An 18,070-nucleotide genomic window follows, 5' to 3' on the forward strand; every position below is an offset into this window, starting at 1 on the left:
CAGACCCTACACCACATGACGGTGTGGAAGTCATTAACACAACTACGAAACCAAGACAAGACCTGACAGACATTGCATTGCCCGACCCAGACCTGACACTTTATGTGGATGGTTCATGTATGAGAACAAGTACAGGAGAGTTAGTGGCCGCATATGCAGTGACCACTGAAACTGAAGTCATAGAATCACATCGTATTGACACCTTGTCTGCCCAAGCAGCAGAGCTCATCGCTCTGACCCAAGCCTGCATACGAGCCAAGAACATGAAAGTAAACATATACACAGATTCACAGTACGCATTCGGAGTCGTTCACAACTTCGGTGTTCTCTGGCAAGAGAGAGGTTTCCTGACCTCCCATGGAGCCAAAATCCAACATGGTCCCCTCATTCAAGCTCTGTTAGAAGCAATACACTTGCCTACAGTCATTGCCATCATGAAGTGCAAAGCACATACTAAAGTTACTGACACCATTTCCCAGGGTAACGACCTGGCAGATCGAACAGCTAAGCTTACAGCTCAGACTCATACAGACATTCCGACTGATACAACAAGGACTGAAGTAACTCCACTGACGCATTGCATGATAGTCAGTGATCCCACACAAGATGTACTCGACATACAGACACATGCCCCTCCGGACGAAATCAAGAAATGGACTGAACAAGGAGGGGTCTAGACAGATCAGGGATGGATGACGAAGGGAAAAGCCACATGGTTTCTCCCCGACTCTATGGTTCAAGTTATCATTAATACAGCACATAGTCCAGCACACTAAGGAGAGAAAGCCATGCTAGATAGCATCCAGAATATTTGGTTCAACAAGCATTTACGTGCAGCAGCAAAACAGAAAGTGTGTACCTGCATGATCTGTTGTCAGTTCAATCCAGGCAAGGGCATTCCCGTGGAACAAGGTGGATTTCATCCTCCTGACCATCCTTTTGAAGTCCTCCAGATGGATTATATCCAGATGGACAGATGCCGAGGATTCAAGTATGTCCTCGTAGTGGTATGTGCCCTATCCAGATGGACAGAAGCTTACCCAGTCCCAGATTACACTGCTGTAACCACTGCCAAGCAGTTGGTTCGTGAATTTTTCCCGCTATACGGCTTGCCCCGTGTCGTGTACTCAGATAATGGACAGCCATTCTCGTCCGAACTCATGAAACAGGTATCACTCCTGTTAGGATACCAGTGGAAATTCCACTGCGTACGACACCCCGAAGCAGCTGGTCTCGTCGAGAGACATAATCAGACTCTGAAAACACGGTTAGCGAAGGTCTGTGCAGAAAAAGGTGTAGATTGGATGGTAGCCCTGCCGGTTGCCCTCTTTTACATGCGTATGGTAGCTCATTCCAGAACCGGACTATCTCCTTATGAAGTAGTCTTCGGCAGACCCCCAAATATGTGGGGTACGCCTATGCCGCGTAAGATCACTGATGTCGATAGTAATATGCTGACAGATTACCTGGCTTCCTTGATGTCTGCACTACTCTCTTGTCGTTCACAGGTCGCGGCTGCCTTCCCGGACAACACCCAAGTGAAACCGCATGAAATCGTTCCGGGTGACCTGGTATGCATACGGAACTTCGATCACTCAAGCCCTCTGGAGCCCAGGTGGAGGGAACCGAAACTGGTGTTGATGACCACGAGGACCGCAGTAAAAGTAGAGGGAAGAAAAGGCTGGCTCCATTCCAGCCACATCAAGCGTTTTCATGGACTGTGTCCAGAGACATTTCCCAAGGACTGCCCCGATTCTGATACCGACTCTAAACTCCCCTTGTTAGAGAAAACTCCACAACAGGAGTATAAAGCAAAGCTAAGGTCTAGTAAGTCAGACAGCGTTTAATTGTTTAAGTCCCCCTCGGGTGAAGCGGTTAGACAGGTTTCTGACATGTATGAGACAGACTCATAAAGTGAAAGAGATAGACAGAAAGTCAAGAAAATGAAATACTGTAAAAATCTACATAGTAGATGTATCGTTACATTGCTTTTTATGTTTTTTCTGAGTATTACGATCATATGTGTAAGCTGGACGTTACATGTTTTCTTTCCTCCTCTTGGCTCACATGTACATTCTTCTTTCAATGACACTATAGAGCACACTTTCAGTGACCTGCCACCACACGAATTGTCCTATCGTCTAGCATTGCGCAACAACACTTTTATCCGTATGTTACACCATTCTCATCAGACCAGCAATGCCACGAATTGCTGGGTATGTGGCCGACTCCCTCCTTATCAGAAATACAAGGGAGCTCTGCCCCTCTTTCCCTATCCGTTTACACATAATGGTTCGTGCGGGCATGGTTTACTTTAATGTCCTCATTAGACAGTGAGTCCAAAGTTTCCCAAGGCAACTGGATATGGGGGAACCTGAATACAATTATGAATAAACCATGTTTCCCAGACAAGGACGGCCTTCCCCAAAGGACAAGGACCGATCTAGAAAATGAAGTGTATGGATTAGGACATTTTTCCCTTAACCTCATGATTCTGAACGTTCAGTCTGAGACTAATTCGGACTTGCCGTTTATAACAGTTTTACCAGTGAAAGGTGAATTATGCGTTAGAAAGAATGGTTCAGTACATCTAGGACACAGTGATTGTAATACTGTGGTCGAATTCAGTGATAAAGGAAAGTCTACTTTCAAAGCTTCCCGCCATTCCTATTTTATATGTGGTCAGACAGCTTATGTACGTCTGCCATTAGATTGGGATGGAACATGTTATATTGCATTCCTATTACTACCTGTTTTTCTAGCCCCATCCAATTATCATCGAGATACCCATCTTGTGCATGTAAGACATAAGAGAGACCTTCCTCCTGTTATCGATTATTCCGAGTCAGCATGGGATCAGTATAAGGATTACATTAAAGGATACTTCTGGTTCATAGGTCCCGTCCAAAACAGTAAAATAATACGCAGATTAACCAGAACTCTTGAAGCAGTAGTGAACGAAACTACTTTTGCTTTAGGTAACTTGACCGAAGAGCAGTCTGCTATGAGACTTGTTGTTCTTCAAAACCGCCTTGTCCTTGACGTCATCCTGGCCGATAGGGGCGGAGCTTGTAGAGTGATCGGATCTAGTTGTTGTGTGTTTATTCCTAATAACGCACCGACAGTGTATAAAGCAATAACAAGGCTTCATAAAATAGCTCACCAGATACACCAGAATCCAGGCACCTGGACATGGTCCGGTTGGCTCTGGAGTGTGATATCCGCCTGGGGATGGAAAGTACTGTCATTCCTAGGAATAATACTGCTCATAGTATTCAGTAGTTGTCTCTGTCTGCAATGTAGGCCAGCGATTTGCGGCTTGTGCGTCACAGCTTGTATTCCCCGTCCAAGTTCACGTTCCCGTTCCCGAATGAAGAAAGATGAGCAAATGATGTTATACGAACAGATAGATGGTCTTATGAAAATAGATATATCCTAAAGGGCACAGTAGGGGCCAAGGAGGGAATGAGGAAATAGACATTTTTAGGTAGTCAGTGTGACCCCCACTCGCACCCTATACATGCACCCGTGCCCCATGTATGTCATGTAATTCCCTTCCCGTGTCCGCCATGATAATGCCTCTGTATTTCCGTCCAATGTTAACATGTCATCTACCAGGCCCTCCATGAACGAAACGATAATTCAGCCTCAAAGCCTACGTTTCCAATGCATTTACATGGTGCACTTTTAAATATCGCAAAGCACACGTTTTACACGTTTTTCTTGCTCAGTCGAGCCAGGCCCTTAATTGAGGCTCCGAGTCTTTTCTGTCTCTGAAAGCTGCAGTTTAGGTATGCATCCCTAACCTCTGCCTTACTTCCTGCCCAGCCAAGCGGTGCCCGGCTCGGCCTGGCCTGCTTGCCAAGACGGCATTTGCCTACAGTTATCTGCTCAGCCTCCGCAAAAACACATTCCAGTCTAGTGAAATAGGTAAACATATTCCCGGCTGCAGAGCAAAGGGCCCTTTCTTCCTGTCTCCTTGCAAGTGATTTACCGAACCCGTTACCATGGTAGGCCCATGGCCCCCGTACATGCATGAAGAACCATATGCACACACTAGCATTCAGTATTGAACGGCCTCTGCCCGAGAGACCTTTAACTTCAGACAACACATCCTCCAAACACAAGATATCAGATATGTTATAGGTGCAGGTCGTTCTGACATCCCAGACACCAAGACTCCCCTACTAGTGCTAAAGTCAAGCCCCCCAGCTCTCCCCAGTTACACGTCATGCTCAGTTGCGCACGCATCCAGGGTAAAGGTTTCTGCTGACCCTGCAGAATTTCTCTATGCATCCACCCACCTATGACACTTCTGTGACGTTTCCAGTACACACCTCCGTGTACGCCCCTGTACACGCCTTCTTTTACGCCCATGTGTTCTTATCTCTTCTCTTTTCACTTGTTACGCCTACTGTATTCTTTTCAATTATACAGTTTTAGTATATATAATGTGTGATGTTAATAAAATGTTGAATATCCCTTCCTGAACCTTAGTGGTGATGGAACCCGATGTCCAGTGTCTCGAGCCACTTAAATTAAAGCCCGTATGACTCAGATACCACGGACTCTGCCTCTCATTTTATTGAGCTATCCTTATTGTCATTTAATGTATAGAAAAATAGTCCCGGTAATTTTATTTACCACAGGGTCAAAGGAGTTTTGTAAAGAGTAAAGAAAGCGCGGGAGGGCCATCATCTTGAAAAGAACCGCACGTCCCAACATTGAAATCGACAGTTCCTTCCATCTGGCGACATCACCTCGCAATCTGGCAAACGGGGGAAGCAGATTCAGGCTAAAACGCACCTTGGGATCTTTCGAGATATGGATCCCCAGGTAGCGGAAACTAATCAATTCTATCTTTACCTGGCAGCTCTCCGGCACCCTGGGTGGATCACCGCTTAACACAAAAATGACCGATTTCGCCCAGTTAATGGCGAAGCCGGAGAACCTACCAAAAATGGCGAGGATTTTTCACAATTCTTTGAGCACTGCAACTTAACCCTTTCAGTCTGCATCTCTATTGGTTGAGGGTCAACATGATGGTCCAAGTTTTGCTAGCCTTAGGTTGTTCCTAAGGAAGGGCACACTGGATACCACAATTGTCAACCATACTACCCAGATGACGATGCTCCGCTATTGAGCGGGCTGATGGGGATTTTTCTAGCACCTTTGAGGCTATCTTTCTAGTTTTCCTCTTCTCCTGCAGTCATACATCTATTAGGATTGCTATGACCTATACATTAACCTGTTGGTTTTGTTTTACAGAGTGAACACTATTTAGGTTCCTGTAAGCAGACTTCTGGTATCTCTCGTGTTGTCTAGTACTAAGTTGGGGGACAAGGTACCAAAGCAGTCTATAAACACGATTCCCCTCAGGCCCTCCCCTACCTTGTGTGTTTTGATTTGACTGTGCAGCCAAGGCTGCGGGCCTCTCTCCTTTATCCTCTTCTTCATTGTGCACCGAACTTGGTGCTCTTCATACGTATTCTTTGCCTTTGATCGCAACGCAATGGCTGACTTTGGGGGTCTTGGTTTCGATGACGACACTTTGACATCTATTCTTACTGAAAATCCCAGCATGCTAGATCAAATTCCCACACCTCCCCCACCAACTGTAGGTGATTGGGACACAGTTCTTAATTTGAAGAAAAGCCACTCTAGAACCATTATACACGATCAAATTATGGCCGAATACCTACATGGAAAGTGTGCTCCCACGGGCCTCATAGTCACCAATGCGCCCAGGCTTTTATTGACGGATAAGACCTTCATTAAGGACTGGTCCCTGATAGCCTGGCACTGTACCAGGGACTGGCTCATTCTGATTATCGCTACTGCAAAGAAAATTGCAGACGCCATTCTAGTGGAAATTCAGGTCTTAGAAGGTCAGATAAAAACAAAACTTACCACTAAGAAATTTGAAAAACAGCAGGAAGATTCTAATAAGGCCAACAAAGAATACAAAGACCCTATTTTCTTTGCTAAAATAGAGAAATTTAAGAAAGACCTGGCCAAGTTTTCACATGAAAAAGTGTACCCCTATACGAGTGACAACTATACTCCTACCGATGCGAGTAAACAGAAACAGGCACACGGATCTTCCTATGCCACATCCTCAGATGCAGAATCCTCTGATTCGGATAGCAGCGGTAACAATCAAGGAAGAGGGAGAGGCCGTGGTGGTCGACCAAATCGCAGACACAATACGCGTGGCAACATGTACCAGGCAGGACCGTGGTGGCCACCGGCCCCGTGGGGTTATCCTCAGTTTCCAATGCCTATGACAAACTACCCCATGCAACCACAATACCCCTATAATCAGCCCCCTTTTTTAGGACAAGGTCGGGGAGGAAATCGGGGCAGACGGAGAGGGCAGAATCCAGGTCAGGTTCAATGGGCAGACAATCTTTGATTTCAAACGAACCAGGATATATGGAACCGACAAGTGTCACATCTAGCACCACTGATGACCTTGTTGTGAACCTCAGTGCACGTGTACTAGCCCCTCTAGAGAAAGCAGTACTCAATAAAGGTCTGGGATTTGTCCCTACCAACACTGGCGAACCGTTCCAAATCCGAGAGGAAATGGAGCATTTTTTTAGGACTGTCAGATTACATTTTTTCTTTAAGGATAAGGAACAGGATACTATCCTGGACACTAACACTGGACTGAAGGTTAAATCTACTTTTATGCCCTTGCTCCAGCAGGTACCTTCGAAGGTTGGAGCTTTTGAAGCTGCAGTACTACATGACATGAGAGCCTTGAATTTCTCGAGTCATGTAGGTTATCAAAACCTGTCCAAGAAAGAGAGGACTGCACTCGAGACCCTCTCTAGAGATACCGCGATTACAATAAAACCAGCAGACAAGGGTTGAGCGATTGTGATTCAGGACACCACAGCGTACCGCACAGAATGCCTTAGACAACTAGGCAACACACAGTTTTATACACTGCTTGACCAGGATCCCACGGCAAGGATCACGAATGAGATCAAACATCTGGTAGAGGAAGCAGGCACGGAAGGATGGATCACTTCCCAAGAGGCGGCCTATCTGGTGGCTAAGTTTCCTACCATCCCTTACTTTTACACACTACCAAAGGTTCATAAGCCGACCAGACCTCCGCCGGGTCGGCCGATTATTTCTGGGATCGGCTCTCTCTTAGAACCCCTGTCATCATTTGTTGATGTTTTTTTACACCCGTTGGTTAAAAAAATGCCATCATACCTTCAGGACACCAAGGATGTCCTTCGCTTACTGCCATGGGTGGATTTCAATACGGATTCTGACATCTTAGCTAGCTTTGATGTAGAATCATTGTATACTTGTATACCTCAAAGAGAGACGTTACAAACTATCCAAGAACTTCTTGAAGAGTCTCCCCCGGACAGTATGACGCCTGTCCACTTTATAACAGAACTTGCCAGGATCGCGATGACCGAAAACTTTTTTGCTTTTGAGGATTCCCTGTACCTACAGACATCTGGGACCTCAATGGGCAGCAAGTTTGCGCCTAGTCTGGCGAATCTTTATGGGCACAGTTTTGAAACCCAGCATATACTTAATACCACCAACCCACACCACCAACAGTTGGTGGTGTGGAAGAGGTACATAGACGACATCCTGGTGGTATGGCGGGGTGATGAACATTCTCTGTTAGCCTTCCATGACTGGCTCAATGGCCTTAATCCATTTTTGAGGTTCACCCTGGAACATAGTAAAACAAAACTACCATTCTTGGATTTGGTGATCTTTCCATTTGATGGTCACTTGGCCAGCTCCCTCTATAGGAAGCCTATGGCGCGGAATTCTCTTTTAAGGTTTGATAGTCATCACCCCCGCTCACTTAGGGAAAACCTCCCTTTTGGACAGTTTTTGAGAGTAAGGAGAAACTGTTCGGACATGTCAGATTTCCGAGTTCAAGCCAAGGACCTTTCAGCCAAACTTAAGCTGCGGCAATACCCTAGCCGCCTGATTAAGACATCATGTAAACGGGCCTCAAATAACCATCGCGAGTCCCTTTTAGAGGCACCCGTAGAGAAACCACCTTTGAATCAATTGGTTTGTGTTACGACATTCAACACTTCCTCGTCGAAACTACAGAAAATTGTCAGACAGAAGTGGAAGATTCTGAATAGCTCTGGTGAAAAGATTCCCTTACCACTTTTCTCGTTCAAAAGAGGAACAAACTTAAAGGACGAGCTGGTTCACACCAGACCACAACAATCTACAGAAGACTCCACATCCACTCTGTGGAATCTTCCGCCTGTACAAGGTCATTACCCATGCGGGAACTGCTCAGTTTGTCCACAGACTAAGAAGACCACATCAGTAGATATAGGTACCTCTCGACCATGGATACTCAAACGCCATACAAACTGTAACAGCGAGAGATTTGTATACCAAATCACGTGCCCATGTGGGTTAAGATATATAGGGATGACAACGAGAAAAATAAAACTGCGCATTCAGGAACATAAGAGCACGATTCGACGCAGTAAACAGGCCACTCGGCTTACATCCCACTTTCTCCAAGCCAAACACCAAGCAGACGACCTCAAGTGGGTGATTCTGGAACAACCGCACATACCTAATCACATAACGGACATCTCCCAGTTTTTACTCAGAAGGGAACAGAGATGGGTGTTCAAGCTGAAGAGTGACACGGAGGGGCTTAATGATGAGATCCCATGGTTACAACTCTAAATACCATGTCTCTAGTCATTACTTCTGCAACACTACATTGAATTCTTACAAAACAACTTTTTAACAAGAAAATAGAGAGTCAATCTACTCTGCTCTTTGCTCTTTGTATTCGGTTGGCCTTCACATCTCTGCCATATAAAACAGGGTTTACACAGACTGATAATCGATGAGGTCTATGTGGTGTTATGAACATTTGAGCATTCACTTGTTTGTTCGGACACACGATTGGTTTTACGACCGATCTGGCATGAGCCCTAGGTAGCACTGTCTGATAGATATTTACGACTCATCTGGCTCTTTAAGTCACTTCGTGTCAGATTGAACGGGAGTTACACACTTCTCCAGCACACAGATCGACCGAATACATATCTACATAAAACGGTCCGATCACTGTGGGGATTTACACATGGGTAGGCTCCATGGATTGAATACAGCTATATTTGACAAACTCGTTGCTGCTTATGGATTCGATACTGCCATATATCCGTAGGGTATCGTTGTTAGTAAAATACATAATCAACGAATCCCGCTATTCCGATTGGCCCTTCGCTATCCAATAGGTTAGGTGCTCTGACAGAGTCACCCAATCAGGGTGCAGCTATGTTTATAATGGCTACGGGGGTTTTCCCTCTATACAACATCAGTGGCACTAGACAAGAGGGTAATGTGCAACCGTTTAATCTTGGTTTGCCGAAATCCGCATATTGATGTGACCCTGTGTTTAGAATGGGGATATAACACGCGAGTAAAACATTGGCGTCAATCCGATTGGCCACACGCTAACCAATAGCGGAGCTCCGTTTATCACGTTATCCAATCGGGGCTTATTTCTTTGTATGGATGGTTGCAGAAGCCAGCTGGGCTTTCTTCTTCTGTATTGTATTCTCTGATGGGACGCGAAGGAAACAAACGGTTCTCCTTAACGTCCGCAGTCATTGTATTTCTTGCTGCTTGACACACGCTGTCTTCACCTCCCCCTCGGCTCACTATTCGGAGCGAGGCAACGACGGAGAGGTGAGGACATGGGTCTCTCGCTTGTTTTCCCCGTGTTTTCCTAATTTCCCTATGATGGAGAGGAGGCATAGCAGTTAGCCAGTCCAGGACTCTGCCCTTTCTTCGCTAAGAATCTGGACACCAGGGAGTCTCTCTTGGAATTGCATATTCTATTTTTACATCTTTGCAGTTTCTTTTTTAAGGAAACTCTGATCTGGGTGCAGGTGCTGGCCTTAATCACTAAGTGGGTGTCCTGATGGGAGGCACTGACCACATTGGTCACCCTTTTTTTCAATCGGGCAGATATAATGTTTGTTAGTCGCCCTGAAATACGTGCCCTTCACTTATGACTTGAATAGAATGCCCTTATGTTAAGGTGTGTTATGGCTATCCTCTACCCCCCGCAGTTGCCACACTGTAGTTGCCATCACAGGCTAAACTTTAGGACTAATAGTCCCTTTTGTGGATCTCTAAATGAAACGTATGTATCCTACCCTTTCTTTTCTTCTTTTCTCTTTAGCGCGTGGCCTCCTTCACTGTGAGCTAGTGCCAGGTGAGGTGAGGCTATTCCTCCCTACAATTTGGGTGAGTAGATTAACAAGGGAGTAATCAGTGTACTGTACACTTGATAGCTTCTTGAAAAAAAGCAATAATGGTTGCCATTTGTATCTTTTCATTTCTTCACATGCAGGAGAAGACACTCCGACTCTCTAAGATTGAGGAGTTGGAATCACTTATTAGTTTCCGTGACACAGTAAGTTGTTGTTGCAGTAGTGCATCATAGGTCCTGAAGAAAGCCTATCTAGGCTGAAACATGTCGACCAAATAAGATTCATGGTGAATAGCAATTCCTTGCATGCTATTTTTCACTCTGCTTTTAACCATACCACCTTGATGGTCAGACCCAATAAAGATTTTCCAATGACATCAAGGTAGGTATTTTTAGAACACTTGGATTTAAAGTTTTTTCCTTTCCTTTTTCACAATTCTTTGAGCACTGCAACTTAACCCTTTCAGTCTGCATCTCTATTGGTTGAGGGTCAACATGATGGTCCAAGTTTTGCTAGCCTTAGGTTGTTCCTAAGGAAGGGCACACTGGATACCACAATTGTCAACCATACTACCCAGATGACGATGCTCCGCTATTGAGCGGGCTGATGGGGATTTTTCTAGCACCTTTGAGGCTATCTTTCTAGTTTTCCTCTTCTCCTGCAGTCATACATCTATTAGGATTGCTATGACCTTTACATTAACCTGTTGGTTTTGTTTTACAGAGTGAACACTATTTAGGTTCCTGTAAGCAGACTTCTGGTATCTCTCGTGTTGTCTAGTACTAAGTTGGGGGACAAGGTACCAAAGCAGTCTATAAACACGATTCCCCTCAGGCCCTCCCCTACCTTGTGTGTTTTGAAATCCATAAAGACCACCAGAGAGCTGCGAGGGGAGGTCAAAGACAGCAGAATGTCATCTGCGTAAAGTGAGATTTTGTCCTCCCACTCCGGTGTCCAGCGCAGCCCTCTAATCGAGCGGTCCCATCGGACCCAAGCGGCGAGTGGCTCCCGTGCAAGGGCGAACGGTGAGAGGGGGCAACCCTGGCGAGTGCCCCTCCCAAGTGGAAAATCACGGGATGTGTGGTTGTTAACGACTACACGAGAAAGGGGAGCAGAGTAAAGAAGGCGAACCCACCCAACAAATACGGGGCCAAACCCCAACTTCTCCAATACCACAAAGAAGTACGGCCACTCCACTCTATCAAAGGCCATCGTGGCATCTAGGGACAACAACACAGCAGGTTCGTGAATACGGGAAGCTCCCGCCAGCACCCCGTGGAGCCGTCGAAGATTGAGGGCCATGTTCCGGCGCGGTATAAAACCGGACTGATCCGGATGCACCAGCGTAGTAATGACCTTCACCAGGCGGGCGGAAAGCAATTTAGCCAATACTTTAGGTTCCACATTTAACAGGGAAATCGGACGATACGAAGAGCACTCCAAGCGAGGTTTGCCTTCCTTATGAATAAGTACAATATTAGCTATTCGTTGATCATACGGTAATTCCCCACGATCCCTGCTCTCGAGGTATATGTCTTTCAGATATGGAGCCAGACGGTCGGCATGGAGTTTAAACAATTCAATGGGAAGACCGTTTGGGCCCTATGCCTTGCCGGAATGAACCCCCCTAATGGCCATCGCTACCTCGTCGTTTGTGATGTCGGAATCCAAAAAATCTCTATGCTCAGCCGATAGCACCAGCATAGGAATATCATGGATCATGTCGGCATTTTTTCCCTCTGTGAAGTCCCCCGGAGAGGCATAAACCTCTTCAAAATAACGGGCGAATTCATCTACTATTATTTGAGGGTCCGACGAGACCGCCGCACCCGCAATGCGCAGCTCCGGTACGAATCGAGATCCCCAATCGCCTTTTTCCAACCAGGCTATCAACTTCCCGGCCTTGACGCCATGTTCATATATTCAACCCTGCATGGTGGCGTATTGCATCTTTGCTCTATCACGTGCCAGGGTCTTGTACTCATCCCGGAGCAAACCGAGGCGGTGCCCCTCCCCAGGGTCCCCCCTGGAAGAGAGAGCAGCCTCCAAAGCCAATACCTCCGCCTCCACTCTATCTACCTCCGCCCTGCTCTTTTTCTTCTGCCCAGAAACAAGGGATAGGACCTCCCCCCTTGCGACAGTTTTGTAGGCTTCCCACAGAGAACACTTCGATGTAACGAACCCACGTTCTCCCTGAAATATTGGTCTGTAATACACACCAATTCCTTCCTAACAGAGAGGTCTTTCAGACGCCACGCGTTAATGGGTGTCTCTCTACCCACATCACCCTGTCCCATCCTCAATCGAAGCCATATCGGTGAATGGTCAGACACCCCCCGCGTTAAGTGAGTCACTTCCTGAACAAAGGCCGCTTCAGACGCCGGCAACAAAACATAATCTATCCTGGAAAGGGAGTGATGCGCTGCTGAGGCGTGCGTATAGCTAACATCACTGGGGTGCCGAAGGCGCCATCCATCCACCAGACCAGAAGTGGAAGTAAAATCTGCCAGCCATCTACGGGAGGGCAACAACACACGGGAGGGATGCCTATCTAGCACACCATCTAATACTGCGTTGAAGTCCCCACCCAGCACCATAGTCCCAATGGGCAAAGTTAAAAACACACGGCTCAAATCACGGAAGGTATCAACCTGCAACGCTGGGGAACATATATAGACAGAAGGGTGACAGTCCTTCCCTCCCATAACCCTGAGATTCCAACATATCGTCCCCTGTTGTCAGACCAAGTAGACTGGATGGTGAGGGGAAAGGAGTTCTTGACCAAAATTCCCACTACTCTTGAGCCAGACGTAAAGCCAGCGTGGGCCACTAGTTTGTAGCCCCCTCTGTGAAGTGCCATACAGCGTTTACCCATGAGTTGGGTTTCCTGCAGAAGCACCACATCGGGGGAATGCCTTCAAATCAGTTGACTCACCATAGTGCGTTTGATCTTATCACCCAGGCCATTCACATTCCAACTAAGGACGGAAAACCCCAAACCCAAACTAGAGGTGGCCATTCCTATCTCGAAAAAGGTACAGGATAGCCTTAGGCACCCATCTCAAACTCTGGTCACACAAAACAGACAACTTAACAAACAAACCCTCCCAAACAAAGTCCCCCCAACCCCCCTCCCTGCACCCCTGCATGTAGCAATCGCACATCCCCAACTCGCAGTGTGCCTGTCACCCCCAACTAACTACGAATATCTAAATGTAGAAAACCGAGGAGGACCTTACGACAGGCCGCCCACCCCACCACCCCGAACCAACCATTGTTCCACCATTAGCCACGTACAAAAGTAAAATTCACGGATAATAGTCCAGGAGGGAAAAATGAAAGTAACCCCAGCCAGCGTCCCCATATCACTGGTAATAAATAGTACAGTGTTACGATAAGTTATTGTTCCCCCTCATCCGTCCGGGCCCGACCCGCAAAGTCCCAGCCCACGATTCGGTCCAGCCAGTCCGCAGCGACCTCATGATTGTCAAAGAACCAAGTTTTTCCCTCATGTTCAATCCGAAGACGGTCCGGAAACATCATCGAGTATTTCATCTCTCGGTCCCTCAATCGACGCTTGATAACCATAAAGCTTTGCCGCTGCCTCTGCACCAGCCGGGTGAAGTCCGGGAAAAACGATAGTGATGCGTTCTCGTAGGCCAACAGGCCCATTGATCTTGCCATTTGTAGGATCGCATCGCGGTCTCGAAAGTTCAGGACTCAGGCTATCATGGGACGGGGGTAGCCCCCGTCTTCGGACGACCACCAGGAACTCTGTGGGCCTACTCGATCGTAAAAAATTTACTGAGGCCCGTGGGCTTAAGATGTTGCATGATGAGTTCCTCAACAAAGAGATCCGGTGTCGGCCCTTCTGACCTCTCCGGTAGTCCCAGTATACGGACGTTATTGTGGCGAGCCCGTCCTTCATAATCATCGAGCTTTCGATCAAATTGGGTCCGGGCCGTCTTTATGTCTCGCACCTCTTTCTGTAGCTCCGAGACATCCTTGATGAGGCTTGTTGTCTTGATCTCCCAGCCCTTAACCTTCTCTGCCGTTTTGGTCAGATCCGCACGTATGAGGCCCACCCGATCGAGACTGAGTCTAATTTTGTGTCCATTTTATCCAGGGAAGAGTGGACCCCGGTGATCGCCGCCATTAGATCTTTCATTGTGGGGTCATCAACGACCGAGTCAATGTCCCGACTGCCAGTCGGAGGACGCCTCGCCTCCACCGGGGACCCCTTGGAAAGGGCATATTTGTCTATTTTGTTGGATTGGACCTGCCTAGTAGTCTTCGATGATTTCGACTGGGGCTTCTCGGAGTCTCCTTTCGACACCATCGTCACCACCGATCGCGTCTCTGCCACTTCTTAAGCGGCGTGACCCTAAGCCAATGTAGACGAGATCAGGGAATCCGATCAAGACTCTCCCAGGATAGGCAGGATCCGACCGGCCGCCTCCGGTCCACGCAGCCGATGTTGTTGCACTACACCTCGGACCCCAATAAATTCAGGGTCCCGGCTTTCACTTCCGTAGGCCACAGAATTGCAGACGATGATATTCAGCCACCAGAGCGTCCAAAGGAGCCAGAATTTCACCTAGTGACTCAGGTGCTGGTCTCCCACCCGATGGTAGGGACGGGTGACAGGATAGTATGCCGGATGGCTAGTCAGGATGCGGCGGCCGCCGGAGGCGAGACTCAAGCGGCCATCTTGGTCGCTGGCGCGCCTCCTCCCCTTCTCTGCACGTTTAATGACAATTTCCTTATTTAGTTTCAACGAAGTAAGGGCTTCACGTTCCAGGTCGGTGACATTTGGGTCGATGTATTTCTTGACTTTGAGAATGTTGGCGACATCCCTCATGACCACACTCTCATAAGCAAGGCTCTTGTTTGCCATTGTGTGGGCCGGTGGGTAGAAGGTCGATGGTACCCTTAGTCCTGTCAGTGAGGTGGTATGGAATGATGGCGATTGCCTGAAGAAATATTATAGGCGGACCTTCCTAAAGAAGCGATGGAGCTCCGTCTCAATGGTAAAGTGATTGGGGTAAGCAGTCGGCACAAATGCTAGGCTCTTGCTGAGCACCTTACTTTCCTCTTCTTTCAGAGTGTAGGAAGAAATATTTACTATGGGGTTATCTGGTTGTTTAACCATCTGTAGGTTTTCCGCGAGTTTGGATTTCTCCATGGTTCTCGGGCTGAAAACAGACTTGTTTCTGAGCTTGTCCCTATTCCCAGTTCCTGCTCAACTGTGTCTGTCCCCGTTGGGGTCTCTGTTGCTAATTGCCGTTCTGTCCTCTGGGTGGTCGCCATTTTACCTCGCCTAAAAAAAAGAGGGGTCCTTGGGGCACGTACCAATTGTCGTGTGGTCTGTTCGAAGCTGGGGCCAGGTTGTTCGTTATCACTGTCAGTGCTGTTTGATGCAGATGATTCAGAAAACGTAGTTTAGTTCCTGTGTCCCCGGTATCCTCCACTCGCTCTATTTGAAAACCGGCCTTGGTTGTCCTGTTTGAAATAATCCTCTTGGAGGTATGGGTAGATGTTCTTCTTGTTGTAATACCGAATATCTTTCGCTATTTTTTCCAGTTTCTTATTCTGGGTATTGGTTTCAAAGTCTTTTAAAGTTTTATCTAGACGTTCTAAGGCTTCCTTAGTATTTGGCAAAGCTGAGTTTCCAGAAATCTCCAATTTCAGTGCAGTAATCTCTCTCAGGAGGACCTGTACTTGCTCAGCCGCTGTTTCCACTCCCAGCACCAGCCAGTGCCAGGAGCAATTGTTGGCAACAAAGCTGAAACCTTCCTTAAATTTGGGTAGATCCACAAAGATGGCTGGTTCGTTCCTCACTTGTACACCGACTGGGATTATATTGCTCTGAAGATATTTGGTTAGAATGTGACCATGTAAACTGGTGCGTACCAGTTTCTTTTCTAGACGCTCCAGATGTGCCACCTTGTCGTTCAGTCTGAAATCAATAGTAGGGGTTGTGGAAGAAAGAAAATTATTTGAAGGGTCCTGCAATTGTTGATTAATATGGTCCTCAGAGTAGGACAAAGTCTCGCTATCTGTCATGCTCAGCTATAGAATAAATCAAAAACAAAAACATTGCAGGTTAGCACCTGCTCAAACGTAGTTATAAATAAAGGGTAGACCCAAATATGTCACTGGGACCTTGGTATGAAGCAGTACAATGAGTAAAAAGTTCCCAGTGTGTCATGTACAAATATTTTACAGATTACCTCTGGGCATGAGTTTTCCTGCTCTTTGCCAAGCTACCATGGGGTGAGCACGAGTTACTTTTCGTGTTTAACTAACTTACCCTGACTAGAGTGCCGGTCCCTACTTGGACAGGGGAATACCTCAGCTAACTATAGAACCCATTTCTAACAGGTCCCTTCAAAGAATTTTCTTCCGGAAACATTTATGTATTATAACATAAAACATAGTATCACCTGGGCCTTTACTGAGGTCAGTTTATTGAACAGCACTCTAAATAAAATTCCAGCACCACTGTCTCTTTTATGCATATTTGTGAACTTATTTTTTTATTCTTTTATTTGGGCTGGTTTGTATAGTGCCATCATGTAAGTAGACTACAGGGAGAGTCAGTGGGATTGGGAGGCTTAGTAAAGATTGGCGCATCTACATGCAAGCGATGGGAGTGTATTTTAATTTGGATTAACAATTTCAAGTCCAGTTTTGTATCCATCCTTGTAGGTGATTTCTGCAGGAGTGCCATGTCTAACTACGGTGTCTTTTAGCAGAGCTGAAATACAGATTGTTTTTTTTTTCAAATGTGGAGCGTTTCACAAAATTACTTTTTTAGACAACCCAACAGACTTATGCACAATTTAGCTTAAAGCTTACCCCTACCAGGCTACCTATACCACCATTTCATTCATACCTTAAAGTACGGTACCAACTAAAAATTGACCACAAACAAAAACAGGAAACCTTTGTTGGTGAAAGTTAAGTGGCTCCTAAATCATTTTTTTTGTCTATTTCTTAGAACTTTTTCTGTAATAAATTCTGATTTATTTAGGGAAAAAAGCAATGGTGAAAACAAAGGTAATCTACTTTGTGGCTGTTATTTTAAAGCTATTGTATTACTGCTACTCAGTACCTAAAAACACAGTTTTTGAATACTCAATTTCTTACATTTTTTGTGTTTTTGGCAGGAATTCCTTTGCCCCCTCTGGGTCGATAGCCTTGTAGGTCTGGTACATGTAGAGCGACTCAATGAAACCCATCAATTCTGCCACTGTCATAGGAAACGTCTCAGAAATGTCACCAACTCTTTAAGAAAGAGACACGTATTAGGTTATTGGCTGAGTCAATAAAAGCAGAGTAATTGAAGACACAATATACGTCCCTGCATTATGTGATTTAAAGATAATGGGTACTCTTCTCCTTTATTATTAGTTGAAACAAACAGGTCGAAGAGAGTTATGAGGACTGTTGTGACCGAGTTCCATCCATTCCAAAATGGCCTCGATATTATCTAAGATAGTACATACATTTGCGCTCCATTCAAAGATAGCTCATACGGTTACATTTTTAAAATGTTCAGTTATTTTGTGGCTATTACTGGTATGAGAGTTTGTGACATGCATGCTCACTCGAAACTTTAACTGCTGGGCACAGTGTTTGCCGGCGTTGAAACACAAACAGATATGCACACTCAGATCAACATACATGAACACACAACATACATTCTCTAACCTCTTTTTGTCTGTATATGGTACGGCTTGAAATATCAGCTGGTATTTGTTCCGGACATGATTAAAGCATTCATGGGCATACTTAAAGAGGAACTCCAAGGC

The 18,070-nt window shown here is 46.2% G+C and overlaps 1 protein-coding gene across 1 annotated transcript in view; it reads right to left on the minus strand.

The window, feature by feature from the left end:
• The window catches only part of LOC147731308 (putative methyltransferase DDB_G0268948), a 131,117-nt gene that overhangs the window by 66,263 nt on the left and 46,784 nt on the right, over positions 1-18,070 (minus strand). Inside the window, exons 5-6 of the mRNA XM_086954179.1 lie at positions 17,970-18,070; positions 17,406-17,543 (exon numbers count right to left, since the gene is read on the minus strand). Of these exons, the coding sequence (XP_086810305.1) occupies positions 17,406-17,543; positions 17,970-18,070 (239 nt within the window). The remainder of the gene's footprint in view (positions 1-17,405; positions 17,544-17,969) is intronic.

Source organism: Lissotriton vulgaris, chromosome 2_1, assembly GCF_964263255.1.
Source record: "Lissotriton vulgaris chromosome 2_1, aLisVul1.2, whole genome shotgun sequence".
Lineage (NCBI taxonomy): Eukaryota > Metazoa > Chordata > Amphibia > Caudata > Salamandridae > Lissotriton > Lissotriton vulgaris.